Source organism: Acanthopagrus latus, chromosome 2 (assembly GCF_904848185.1).
Source record: "Acanthopagrus latus isolate v.2019 chromosome 2, fAcaLat1.1, whole genome shotgun sequence".
Classification (NCBI taxonomy): Eukaryota; Metazoa; Chordata; class Actinopteri; order Spariformes; family Sparidae; genus Acanthopagrus; species Acanthopagrus latus.
In genome coordinates, this window is record NC_051040.1 from 19798595 (window position 1) to 19811459 (window position 12865).

General features: G+C 47.5%; 1 protein-coding gene across 2 annotated transcripts; it reads left to right on the top strand.

Moving 5' to 3' along the window:
• Nucleotides 1-4178: 4178 nt before the first annotated feature.
• Nucleotides 4179-12448, top strand: slitrk3a (SLIT and NTRK-like family, member 3a). 2 transcript variants are annotated; one of them, XM_037117489.1, is made up of 3 exons: nucleotides 4179-5075; nucleotides 5858-5948; nucleotides 7935-12448. In XM_037117489.1, exon 3 carries the CDS (start codon nucleotides 7993-7995, stop codon nucleotides 10696-10698), a length of 2706 nt encoding a protein of 901 aa, XP_036973384.1. In that variant the 5' UTR covers nucleotides 4179-5075; nucleotides 5858-5948; nucleotides 7935-7992; the 3' UTR covers nucleotides 10699-12448. The 2 variants fall into 2 exon arrangements, with proteins under 2 accessions (XP_036973384.1, XP_036973393.1); XM_037117498.1 differs by lacking the exon at nucleotides 4179-5075 and adding an exon at nucleotides 5488-5595.
• Nucleotides 12449-12865: the final 417 nt, after the last annotated feature.

Here is a 12865-nt window from a genome sequence, read left to right on the forward strand (position 1 = left end):
GACGGGCCGATAGATAGGGAATGATTTCACTGTGCCTCCCAGCCGTCCCTCGTGGTCCACAAAGGGCCCGGACAGGTGGCATGAGGTGTGTCACCGAAACCCCTGATGACAAGCAGAGACGGGCTAATGGAAAGTTTCAAAAGGTGACAGACAGAAAAGTTTTTGACTACGACCAAACTTCCTTTTGTTTTTTGTCGTGTTTAACTTTTTCATTGCGTAGAACGCAGGTAACAGAGCATTACACGGTTGTTTTTCAGTAAGTTCAACTGTAAATTACAGATGCGGTTATTGCAGCTGGGGATGGAAATGAAAAGAATCCAATCTGAATTTATTGATTCCAGATCGATGTTAGTCGCGCTAGCTGCTGCCTGAGAGCTCGTTGCAGAAAACAGCCTGTCAGTCAGCATCTAAAATGGATTGAAGTGAGAGAGCAATCGGACAGCATTCATTCTCAACTTCAGTTTTCCTAGAACACGCTAGTCAGTTGGAGAGTGGCACGCCGGCGTATTTCTGGAATTTAAGCCCGATTTTTGTCGAAACATGTTCCTGCATATTTGCTGGAGCTCCCGCCCTCACTTAAAATTGTCATTTAACGGACACTCCAACCAGCGATGGTTTCATCTTTCTTTGCGAAATCAAGCCACGCTTCGGACCATCTCCTCCAGTCTGCAAGTTTCCAGAGGCGTAGCAGCATGGGTTCATCTGCTGTCTATGCCAGCACTGATCAAAGACACTGATAGGCTCAGAGGCTTCCGATTCCAATGGATCAGACAATGTGGAACCTGTCCATTCCCATCCCTAATCGCAGAGTATAAGTGACACTGCCAACAGTTTTCACATTAATGAAATATGAAATCTTTCCTCGGAGCCTCCATAAGGAAGCGTTTGCCCTCTTAATTTCTTTGGTCTTTGGGTGATCACCACTGGTAGCTCTGCCACTTACTGTAAGTGTTGAGCGGACGAATGAAATTCCTCCGCCGTATGTGCTGTCTCCTTACATTTCAAGACGTGGCTGTGGTTGAGCAGCGCTGGCAGCCCGTGTCCTCTCCCGTTGGCTGCACTGCTTCCTTGCTGTCCGCGATGACAGAGTTGTCACTGATGTCCCTTCATCATCCAGTGGTGACTTTCAAAGGTCAGTGATGTCTGAGTTCACTCTAATTCCCATCACAGTGTCCAGACGCATCCGTCAGACACTTTGACTGTGCTTTTCTTTTCCAGTTTTCGTTTCCTTTTTCATTTAAACATCACAATCAAATGAGGGATTTGAACACATTTCAGTCTTTGCAGCCATTGTTTAGCCCTTTGTTCTCCCAATCCTCCTGAATCCTTTTTATCTTGTTCTTATTGAGGTATCGTTTGTCAGGCGTGTTTTTTTTTTGTTTTTTTTTCCCCCCACTACACGTCTTTCAACCCAAATGACAAAATCTGTGCAGTCTTTGCCTTCCAAAGCAACCCGTATGATCTGATCTGATCCTGAACCACACAGTGTTGTTTTTTATCAGCGCCAGCTTGCCAGTTTCAAATAAGCTTTATCTGGTCTGCCATCACTTCAACTCAGGGTTCAGAGAACCAAAGTTTCTTCACTGAGGTTATAAAAAGACTCTTGTCATGGTTAAAAGGAGCTACTGTCGATTATTGGAGCTGGAGAAGATGCAAACAGCAGACTCTGATGTCTGATGTTGCACACTATTCAGTTCCAACCACGTCCTCCCTCAGAGGCTTTATGGCAGCGTAACAACACACAGTCACTATTCAGGCTGCCATAAGAGGGAACTCGTCATTTCCGTCGTAATTCTGAGGTTGTTGGTTTCCTGACTTTCTCAAAGTGACCTGACTTTGACTTCAGTCAGGAGAGCATGGGCAGCGTGGGCCCTTCAAAGCCCTGTAAAACACTAACTTCATCAGCTGTGCAAATAAACCTCTCAGGACTCGGTCGTTTTATGTTATACCGACACCTTCTGTGTCACTGCCTCCCAAGAGCCACAATTTAGAGCATTTTGTCTGGACATGACGCTTGTCAAACCCAAACCCGAACAGATCAATGTCCATTTTTTTTTTTTTTGCTGTGTCACTCAAAGTGCAGATCCTAACTGGCGATCTCATTAGCCTCCCATCTGTAATCTTAAGGTTACCACCGCTCCATTGTGTCAAACTCTGGTCAATTCATGTCCTGTGAGCTGAATGAGGGGCTTTGTGGACGCCTTATGTCAGTCTGTCTGACACCAGCTGACAGGCTGAAGGAGTGAATGACGCCTTTTCATGAAGGAAGAATGGCAGATTTACAGACCACCAGCTGCTCCCAAACACTCCTATCTAACCTCCCATCCACTGTGTGTGTGTGTGTGTGTGTGTGTGTGTGTGTGTGTGTGTGTGTGTGTGTGTGTGTGTGTGTACAGCATGATTGTGTGCACTTGTGTGTTTTCTTTTCTTTTCTTTTTTAAGTAAACTGACAAATCACAGATGTCACAGATTAATGATGACGTCCCAAAGCATTTTCTTGTTTATGCATTTAAGTTTCTTGATTCGTGTTACAGTAGAACCTGTACACCTGAAGTTATTCTAATGTAGGACTTTACCTCGCACACATGCGTTGTCACAGATTCTGCCCAGCGATTGGGGAATGCAATTAAGCCATTGACAGAAAGATCTCCTAACCTCCTTGACGTGACATTGAGGGGGAACATATCAGGTGCAGATGTTCACCTCCTCTACGTCCAGGTAATGAGAATCACCCAGGAAGCTCAACTGCGGGTGGTTAGAAGACCACCAGAGGACTTGAACAGCTTCCAATTTCCCTCCTATAGAAACGTTTATGGTCACAGGGAGCGGCCCGTGTTCTCTCCACCTATGATATCTCACCTAAAAGGACTTTAAAGGAGCAATAGGTAGCTTTGGGGGAGACACATGAATCAGAAGAGAAAGAAGTTTTATGCATAAACAAACTCTCTTCATTTTCACAATTACACAAACTGGATAAACAGTCTGACCTTAAATGACAACACAGTTTCATGCTGTTTTACGATGTTTATATGTGGCGGACCCTGCCACCTTTCTAGCTTCAAACTGTGTTCTGGGGACCTTATTTTCCTCTGAGAACAGCTTGTTAATTCAGATATAGAAAAAAAAAAACATAAATATGCAGGAGTTTGTATGATTACCTCATTAATATCATAAATATTAACACTCTTCCCTCGAAACTACATAGTGCCCCTTTAATGAAGCCAAAGCCTCTTCGGTCGCCCTGTCCTCTCCATGCTCAACCATCGACGCGTCTCCAGATGAAGGTGAACCAAGCCTCGCGCACGCTGTGACACAGAGCAGGTACCTGCTGACCTGCCTATCTCACTGCAGCCGAACGTAAAGCAAAAGCAAAGTTCAACTTTATTTAATATGGCACGTTTGTAAACGCAGTTCTCAACATCGGCGCCGGAGAGGATCGAATAAAACAAATCTCATTATCGGTGCGCGTCTCCGGCGTTGTGAGCAGAGATGCCGTTGTGAGATCTTTATTTTATTTTATTTTATTTTATTTTATTTTATTTTATTTATTTATTTTCAAACTTTTCCACTGCAATCAGCCCCCCTCCCTCCTCCCTCCTGGGTGGGGAGAGAATCGTGATGGTGGCCCTGCGCCGTGCATCATGAGCCGCGGCTCCGCTGCCTCGCAAACGCGGGCTTGTGTTGCCCGCTGGAGGCGAGGCGCGGGAAGACACGCAGACGGAGAGGAAAGAGACGAAGCGCTCCGTATTTCCCTGCCTGTCCCCCCCCCCCCCCCCCCAACACCCCCACCCACCACCGCTTGCTGCAGATAGCCGCGGCCACCCTCTTCGTCTCCACGGTGGAGAAGAGAGTAGGAGAGGAGGTGCTGGCGTGAGCGAGAGCTGCCAACTCCACGTTGTGCTCTCCCTAAAGCTGCAGCCGAGAAAATTACCCTCGGTGGGAGAATTGAGTGTCGCTGTGATTAGATAAAGCTCGATAATAGTAAAAAAAAAAAAAAAAAAAAAAAAAAAAAAGAAAGAAGAAGAAGAAAAAATTACGTTGAGAGAGGGAGAGACGTCTTGCGTTCTGACTACCATCCACAGGTCTGCCAGTCTCACCCACCCCGCGCGGCGCGCTCCCTCCCTCCCTCTCCACCTCCATCCATCCCTCTCATATTTATTTATTTCCCTCCTCGACGCGCGTCCCCGCCGCGCCGGAGCCCGAGCGCTCCTCGCTCCCCGTCTCCTCACTTCGCCTCCTCTCCTCCTCTCGCAAGCATCCAGAACTATAGCGCAACCGTCCCCATCACTCTTTTTTTCCTCCCCTCCTCCTCTTTTCTCTCACCGCCAGAGCTCTCTCTCCACTGCGTCTCTCACCCCTTTGCTCCCCCTCACCACCATCACCACCACCCCTCCACCACCCCGGCTCAGTCCCTCACTCCTCTGACGCACGACAGGGAAACGAACCCGAGGAAAGAAAGAGAAAAAGACTGAAAAAAAGAAGAGGAAAAAAAGAAAAAGAGAGAAAAAAAAAGAGCAGCAGCTGACCCAAGCCGTCGATATGATGATCCACGGAGTCCTGCCACCGCCGCGCCGGACGGAGACGCGGTCCTGAAACCGAGAGGAGGACACTCTCACCCGGCCGCACTGTTGTTGAGCGCTCGCCCGGGGGGCGGCGACGGCGGCGGCGGCTGAGGAGAAAGGGGAGGAGGACGAGGAGGAGGAGGAGAGGGGAGGAAGAGGAAGCGGACGGGCACAAGTCGAGGGCTTGCATTTTAAGCAAACTGTTTAGAAGAGAAGAGAAGAGAGAGAGAGAGAGAGAGAGAGAGAGAGAGAGAGAGAGAGAGAAGGGGGACAGAGTCGGAGTCACCGGAGAGCGAGAGAGTGGGGGAGATTGCATTCCTATCACGTCTTCATTTCTCCTCTCTCCTCTCCTTTTGCCTAAGCCACTGAGTGAGAGAGGGTGAGAGAAGAGAGAGGGAGAGAGGGAAGAAAGAAAGAGAGAGAGAGAGAAAGAGGGAGGGAGAGATCTAACAAGATTCACACCAGTGGTCTTTTTTTCCCCTCGATGCTTTCCAATTGCAGTGCGAAAGTAAGGTGAGTGCTTCAGCTGCGTCTTTGCCAGTGCAGGAGTGTATCATGAGGGGAGTCTTGTGCATGCGTGTGTGTGTTCTTATGACTATCGGTGTCTGCATGGCAATGGACAAAAAAAAAAAGGGGGGGGGGGGGGGGGGGGGGGTGCAAGCGCTCTCCAAACACTGAGGATAGCGGATCGCACGGGATCCAAGTGGACTGATCACTAGCCGTTTGTTCCTTATTCGCCGCTTCCCTGCCCGTGTCACGACGGAAGGCTACTGCATTATGCTTTGGCATGTATTTCAACAAGCGCCGCGCTCTGCCCGCCGCGGTGACAGCAAGGTTATTTCGGGGGAAAATGTCAGTAAACGGTGGGGGGGGGGGGGGACCGGGATCTGTTCCACCGGAGGAGCTCGTCAGCTGCAGCCCCCATCGCCGTCTCTCCCCGTGACTTTTAGTTTGATATGAATCCCAGATTGAAATCTTTTAATGGGGTCGTATTTGAAACTGGCACCGGCGATGAGCAGCACTTTTAATTCATGTAAGTGTGGAGAAATCTCACCCCTCCACCACCACCACCACCACCCCGCCCCCCTGCCTCCCCCCCGGCTTTGGTTTCTTTTTTTTTTTTTGAATCCGCGGCTCATTCACATGCGCATCTCCTCTTCCTCTCTGCCTCCTCAATGCCCCGTTCTCTCTCTCTCTCTCTCTCTCTCTCTCTCTCTCTCTCTCTCCCTCGCTTCCCCCCCCCCCCTCCTCTAACGGTTCGGTCACCCCCATTTCTTGTTTCTCTTCCTCCACAGCCCGGCATCGGACGGTGAGCGGGACGCACCGGGCGACGACCGAACAACACACCGCAGGAGGATATGTGAAGTTGGAATCCCACTAAACTAAGTACGTATACCTGCCGATCTGATACAACCCTGACGGAATGTATAATGTAATGTATAATGTTTTGTTGTTGTTGTTTTTTTAAAATAGCTTTTAAATGTCGTTGTCACTTTTTTTTGGCATTGCATCCGCGCTTTTTGATCTCTATCACGGGAGCGGAATCAATAAATCCTGGAGGATTACGCACGGAGCGGGGGAGCGAAAACACAGATTTTTTTGCACTGAGGGGACCGTGAACAAGGATTCTTTTTTTTCTTTGTTTTTTACCTGTTTCACCGTCACGCCGTTTTTTGGGGGATTACAATCTGGTTTCCTTTTTCCCTCTTTTTTTCTGTATTTTTAAATTGTATTTGTTTTTGTTTTTTTTACCTCTCCTGTCGCCGGGCTTTTTGGTTTCAGCACCACGGACAGCGGCGGCTCCGGTCCCAGCGCATCTCAACTGGATTTTCAGCACCCTCGTTTGAACGGATAGCACTGTGCGTGTGTGTGTGTGTGTGAGTGTGTACGTGTGAGAGAGAAGTCACAGCCTACAGAAAAGATATTCCGAGGATATCTGTTTGCGTGTCTGTGTTTATGTGTGTGTGTGTGTGTGTGTGTGTGTGTGTGTGTGTGTGTGTGTGTGTGTGAGTGTGTGTGAGAGTGAGAGAGAGACAGAGAGAGAGAGAGAGAGAGAGAGAGTTTCCTCCGCTTAACACCTTGGAGATACTGAACGAAATCTTTGATCGTTACATTTTTAAAGCGAATTTTCTAAAGCCTTTTTTTGATGATTATCATACCTTTTTGTCCGTTTTTTTTCTTTACATGTGACAGTATTTATTTCCAGGCCGGACGGATCTACGGAAAACGTAGCCTCTTAACTGAGATTCTCGGGGCAGCAGCTTCGCCCACTGTGCATCGTTGCTCCTCTAATCCTAAAACGACATCACAGATTGTGAAAGTCACGCGAGAGGAAGTGGGGTTTTTGTTTGTTTTTGGGTTTTTTTTTTGCAGAGGACACATGAATTGTAAGATGACAGTTTTGCTTGGTTTGTACGTGGGGGCATTTAACCCAAGAGAGAAGCCAGGGCACATAACTCAGGCTCTGCCGTCACTGGATCTAATGGACTACTTTTCTTTTTTACCACCTCATGTTTGACATCTAGATTCAGCTTCCTTCCCCTGTAGCACTGTCTACATATTTTTTGAATGTGTTATTTTTAGAATTAATTAAGACCAGATTTCCACGATAATGTGCATGCAAATATGCTGAGATTCATTCCAACCAGATGGATGTTCAGCGAGACCCTCCACCCTCCTCAGTCTCGTCCTACTAATGGCCACTAAGCTGACATCTATCCTCCCCCCTTCGTCCTCTCCCCCTGTTAGACCTTCGATGCACCTTCTCTGATTCCCCCCTCCGTTTTTTTTTTTCTTTTTTCTTTTTTCTGGACTCTCATTTACTGAAAGAGGCATTGAGGTCCCTGTTATGTAACGAACACAGCCGGGGGACGGTGTCTCCTCAACCACTAACCTCACCCACCTGCTGTTGCCGTCGTTTATTCAGGACGATAAGCATCTCTGAGGGTGATTTATTGTCGACCTTACCGGCATATCTGCTGTATAATGGATGGCAGCCCCCCCTCTGCACTGACGTTAACTGTCTGCGAGTGGAGATTTGTTTGCGTTGCTGGGTATCGTATTACCCATCCAAGAGTGCTGGCTTTATATTTTGTTTTAGATGCCCGGCAGTATTGCAACAATGTCATCCTCTTATTCATCGGTACTCGTTTTCAGTATGTCTCCCATTCTGCTGAAACTAATGCAGCCTCCCTGTTTCTCTCCCCGACCTCCATCCGTCCGTCCCTCCCCTCAAACTTCACTCTTTGAGGGTGTGTGTGTGTGTGTGTGTGTGTGTGTGTGTGTGTGTATTTACTTCGTTTGTGTATACACATACCCCCCCTCCCACCATCCCTCCCTTCATCCCTTCTCCCTCTCTGTTCTGTGTTGCAGTGCTGTGAAGTGGCTCTGTCCCTGGAGCCGACACTTCATCCCCTTGGTGTCAGCGAGGATGCTGTGGGTTACCTTGCTGAGCACCATAGCCTTAGGATGGACCACCCCGATCCCACTACTAGAGGACTCCGAGGAGATCGACGAGCCCTGCTTCGAGCCCTGCTACTGCGAGGGCAAAGAGGGCATCTTCCACGTCCACTGTGACAGCAAAGGATTTACAAATGTGAGCCAGATCTCCCAGATATGGAGTCGGCCCTTCAAGCTCAATCTGCAGAGAAACTCCATGAGGAAGCTTTACTTTAACAGCTTCCTTCATCTCAACAACGCCATATCCATTAATCTGGGTAACAACGCCTTGCAAGACATCCACGCCGGAGCGTTCAATGGCTTAGGAATACTCAAACGGCTGTTCCTACACGAAAACAAATTAGAGGTTTTTCGGAATGACACTTTTCTGGGGCTGGAGAGTTTAGAGTATCTCCAGGCGGACTACAATGTTATCAAACGGATTGAAAGTGGTGCATTCAGGCACCTTCACAAATTGAGAGTGCTCATACTAAATGACAATCTGATCCCAGTGCTCCCAAACTATCTTTTCCGGTCTGTGTCGCTCACACATCTGGACCTGAGAGGAAACAGATTAAAGACGTTGCCATATAGGGGCATGCTGGAGTACATCGGGAGGAGCTTAATGGAGATCCAGCTGGAGGAGAACCCCTGGAACTGTGTGTGTGAGATTGTCCAGTTAAAAACGTGGCTGGAGAGAATCCCTTATACAGCTCTGGTGGGCGAGATCACATGTGAGTACCCATTCCACTTACATGGCAAAGACTTGCGGGAAATCAAGCGCAGTGAGCTCTGTCCACTGCTCACTGACGCCGAGATAGAGGCCAAGCTGGGAATTCCCCGGGTCCCATTCAGAAACGAGAACGCATGGCCCACTAAACCATCCTCCATGCTCTCCTCCTTTCACAACACGGCGTCTTCTGTGGAAAGAGTTATCAAGCCTACCAAAAGACCTCGACCCACGAAGAACCCCCCAACCCCTCGTAGCATCTACCCCGGCATGAACCAGCCCCCCATCGCTGGCTACCAAACACGGCCTCCCATCCCAATAATTTGTCCGGCAGGATGTACCTGCAACCTTCACATCAACGACCTGGGGCTAACAGTGAACTGCAAAGAGAAAGGCTTTCACAACATCTCCGAGCTCCTGCCTCGGCCCCTCAATGCCAAGAAATTGTATCTCAGTGGGAACCTAATACAGAAAATCTACCGTTCTGATTTCTGGAACTTCTCAAGTTTGGATTTACTGCATTTAGGGAATAATCGGATATCCTACGTCCAGGAGGGCGCCTTCATCAACCTGCCAAACTTGAAAAGTTTATATCTGAACGGGAACGACATTGAGCGACTCACCCCGGGGATGTTCCGGGGCCTTCAGATGTTGAGTTATCTCTACTTTGAGTATAATGTCATACGTGAGATACAACCTAACTCCTTCTCCTTAATGCCTAACCTCCAGCTGGTTTTCCTCAATGACAACCTGTTGCGCTCCCTCCCCACTGACGCCTTCGCTGGCACCAACCTTGCACGCCTCAACCTCCGAAACAACTACTTCCTTTCCATGCCTGTGCCCGGTGTTCTGGAGCATCTGACCTCCATTGTCCAGATCGATCTCCATCAGAACCCCTGGGACTGCTCCTGTGATATCATCCCCCTCAAGCAGTGGCTGGAAAAGCTCTCCTCTGTCATTGTGGTTGGAGATGTCATCTGCAAGACACCAGAGTTTGCTTTTGGGAAGGACCTGCGTTCGCTGGAGGTGGAGGTCATCTGTCCTGAGCTCAAGTATTCTTCAGGCCCCTCGCCGGCCCTGCCTGGTGGGGATGACCTCACCACGGGCAGCTCTGACATGGGGGAGGCAGGTGGGAGAGGGGCTGTCCCACTGTCTGTCCTCATCCTCAGCCTACTCATCCTCTTCATCTCCGCTGTGTTTGTGGCTGCCGGGCTTTTCGCTTTTGTTCTCCGTCGAAGGAAGAAGCTCCCCTACCGGAAGCGTTCAGAAGTGGATCTGACCGGGATCCAAATGCAATGCAGGATTTTCGAGGACCCACCGAGGCAGAGCAGTGCCGGTAATACTGGCACACCGGAGAAACCGGCGCCCAGCATGCACACACACACTCACACTAGTCACACACATGCCCACGGTCACGTTTATGATTACATCCCCCACCCTGTGACTCAGATGTGTAACAACCCCATCTATAAGCCTCGAGAGGGGGAGATAGCGGAGGAAGACAGAGCGCAGTTTTCAGAGAAGAAAGACAATGGCAGCAGTAGCAACAGTAACTACAGAACCTTGTTAGAGAAAGAGAGGGAGTGGACCCTGGCCGTCTCCAACTCTCAACTCAACACCATCGTCACAGTCAACCACTCCACAGCTGACATGGCAGGATTTCATGAGAACGGAGGGCTCTGCCCTACAGTAATTGACAGTCAGAGGCCCACGCCAACAGTGGGCTTTGTAGACTGTTTGTATGGGACGGTGCCCAAACTAAAGGACATGCATGTGGCGCATGCGCATCCACCAGGCATGCAGTACCCGGATTTGCAGCAGGACGCACGGCTGAAGGAGACATTGCTTTTCACGGCGGGGAAAGGCTGCTACCCCGACCCGTCCCAAAGCGATTACCTCGAGTTAAGGGCCAAACTTCAAACCAAGCCGGATTACCTCGAAGTCTTGGAAAAATCTTACCGGTTTTAACATCTCTAGCCCATGGAGGGGAAAAAAAAGAAAGGAAAAAAAAAAAACAACACAAAATCAACACATTCACTTTTGCCACACTCAAAGCAAAACCAACCCAAAACTAATATGAAAAAATAAACTTGAAAAAGCAGCATGATAAAATAAAAATATTATATTACAGTTACAACAAAGTTCCCCCCCCCCAAAATCACTTTGGAGGAGAGGCCATTCTCAGATATTTCAATGAAGTGCCTTTTTTTCAGAGTAGCCAGCAATGTCAACAGCCGTTATTTTTATAATATATAAATATCTCTATATGCCCAGAGAGAGAGAGAGAGAGAGAGCAAGAGAGGAATGAGAGGGGCACCGGGGAATAAAACATACAAAACATCCTAAAATACATCTGTCACTTAAACCCCTTTTTGTGGAGTTACCATGACGTGCAAGACAAACGGGAGCTGGACGTCTCCCTGACTTGGGGGTTTCCCTTTCTGTCTCTTTTACCCCTGACTAGGATGTACAAACACCCGGAGGCCGTGCACATAAAGTTTGTAGGAAATGATCGAAAGGGAGAAAAAAAAATAATACATATATTAAAAATATGAACTGCAGTTTGCTGCATGCACTCGCTTCAGTGCAGGAAGCGGGGGGATTTACTCAGAACTCTCACATCACATTATGAACAGAGATACTGCAACGCATTTACAGTTCAGTGTTCTATTTAATTTTTATATCTTATTAATATGGTTATTACTATCAATGAGGACTTCTGTCTATATCAGGGTGCTTCTCGTAAAAAAGGACGCGCCGACGTACGGATGGTAAAACATTTGTGAATATTATTATAAGACGACGCTCAAGGTTTTCTGGATATTTCCACGCACTTTGTTGACCCCTCCCACGACCCCACCCCTCCTCCTCCCCCTCCCCCCTTCCATTGCTTCTGGATCCCCCCCCCCCACCCCGCCCATCCCCAACCTCGTCACCCACTAACGGCTTTGTAGGAAGCACTTTTAATGTTTTCTCTCTCACAAAGATTTGAAGAAAAATGTGCATATATTTATTCTGTAATTTCAGTGAAGAATTTAATTGTAAAGGTAATGTTAAATCAATGTATAGTGATTATGCGTCTGGTATAGCCTTCTTAATAAAAACAAACTCTTCAATCAAAACGATGAAAGGGGTTGATGCCACGGGAGCCTGTGTGTGGAGCACTGCTGATGGGCTGTGTATTTTGGTGTCTTGTTAAAGCGGCGCGTTGAAGCCGCGGCCAAACCATCACGATTTTAAATGCTGCTGGAGATGGAAGAATAGCTGCTGAACCAATAGGGTGCTAGACAGGAATGTAGTGGAGGGCAAAAACATTTTGGCTCAGTTCAGGTCCTTATTATTTTTGGATTCAATTAATGGGAAAGGGTTGTTTTTTTTTTTTTTGTTCTGGAACATATCATGTTTTCCTTTTTCTTTCAAATGATAGTTTGTTCTATGATTACCAGCCACTGGATATCACAGTGCAAAGTAGTTGTTTTTTATTCACCACTACATTACTGGTCTTAGTTGGATGCAATCTGAAGGTAAAGGGATTGGGAAAAAAATGACAAAAAAAAAAAAAAAAAAATCAAATGCCAGAAGAAGTCAAGTAAATGCTGCTGGTTTCTGAAGAGGATGATGTGACAGGATATATACCAAATCAGTGAGGCACGCTGCAATTTCAATTATCTAAACGGGTATTGCTGATGTAGGCTAATAAAACAGTAATTGAGAGGGAGCGAGAACGTGATTGGGAGTCGCTCTTTTGAATTTGCGCATCCAATTTTCTCCTGGCTCCCTCCAAAAGTAGCAGTGTGGATTCAGTCCACCGGAGGGCGATGCGAAGGTGTTCAGATTCATTGGAAGCTGTTACAGTGTAATGTGATGCACAAAGACGCTCATTCTAAGAGGTCACCAAGTCTTGCACTGAGTAAGAATTACTTTCATAATATATCTAGATATCAAACCTACAAGTGGCATAAGATAATTCTGTTCATTTCAGCGCAGTTTCATCTGTTCCTGTTTTTTTTTGTTTTTTTTATCATTAATTATTTTGTTTTTGGCTTTATTTCAAACAGATGTCCTGAAAATGGAAGAATAAAGCAGGCAACGCTGTCTGTATCAGAAAATTATTTAAAAACAACAACTAAAGGAA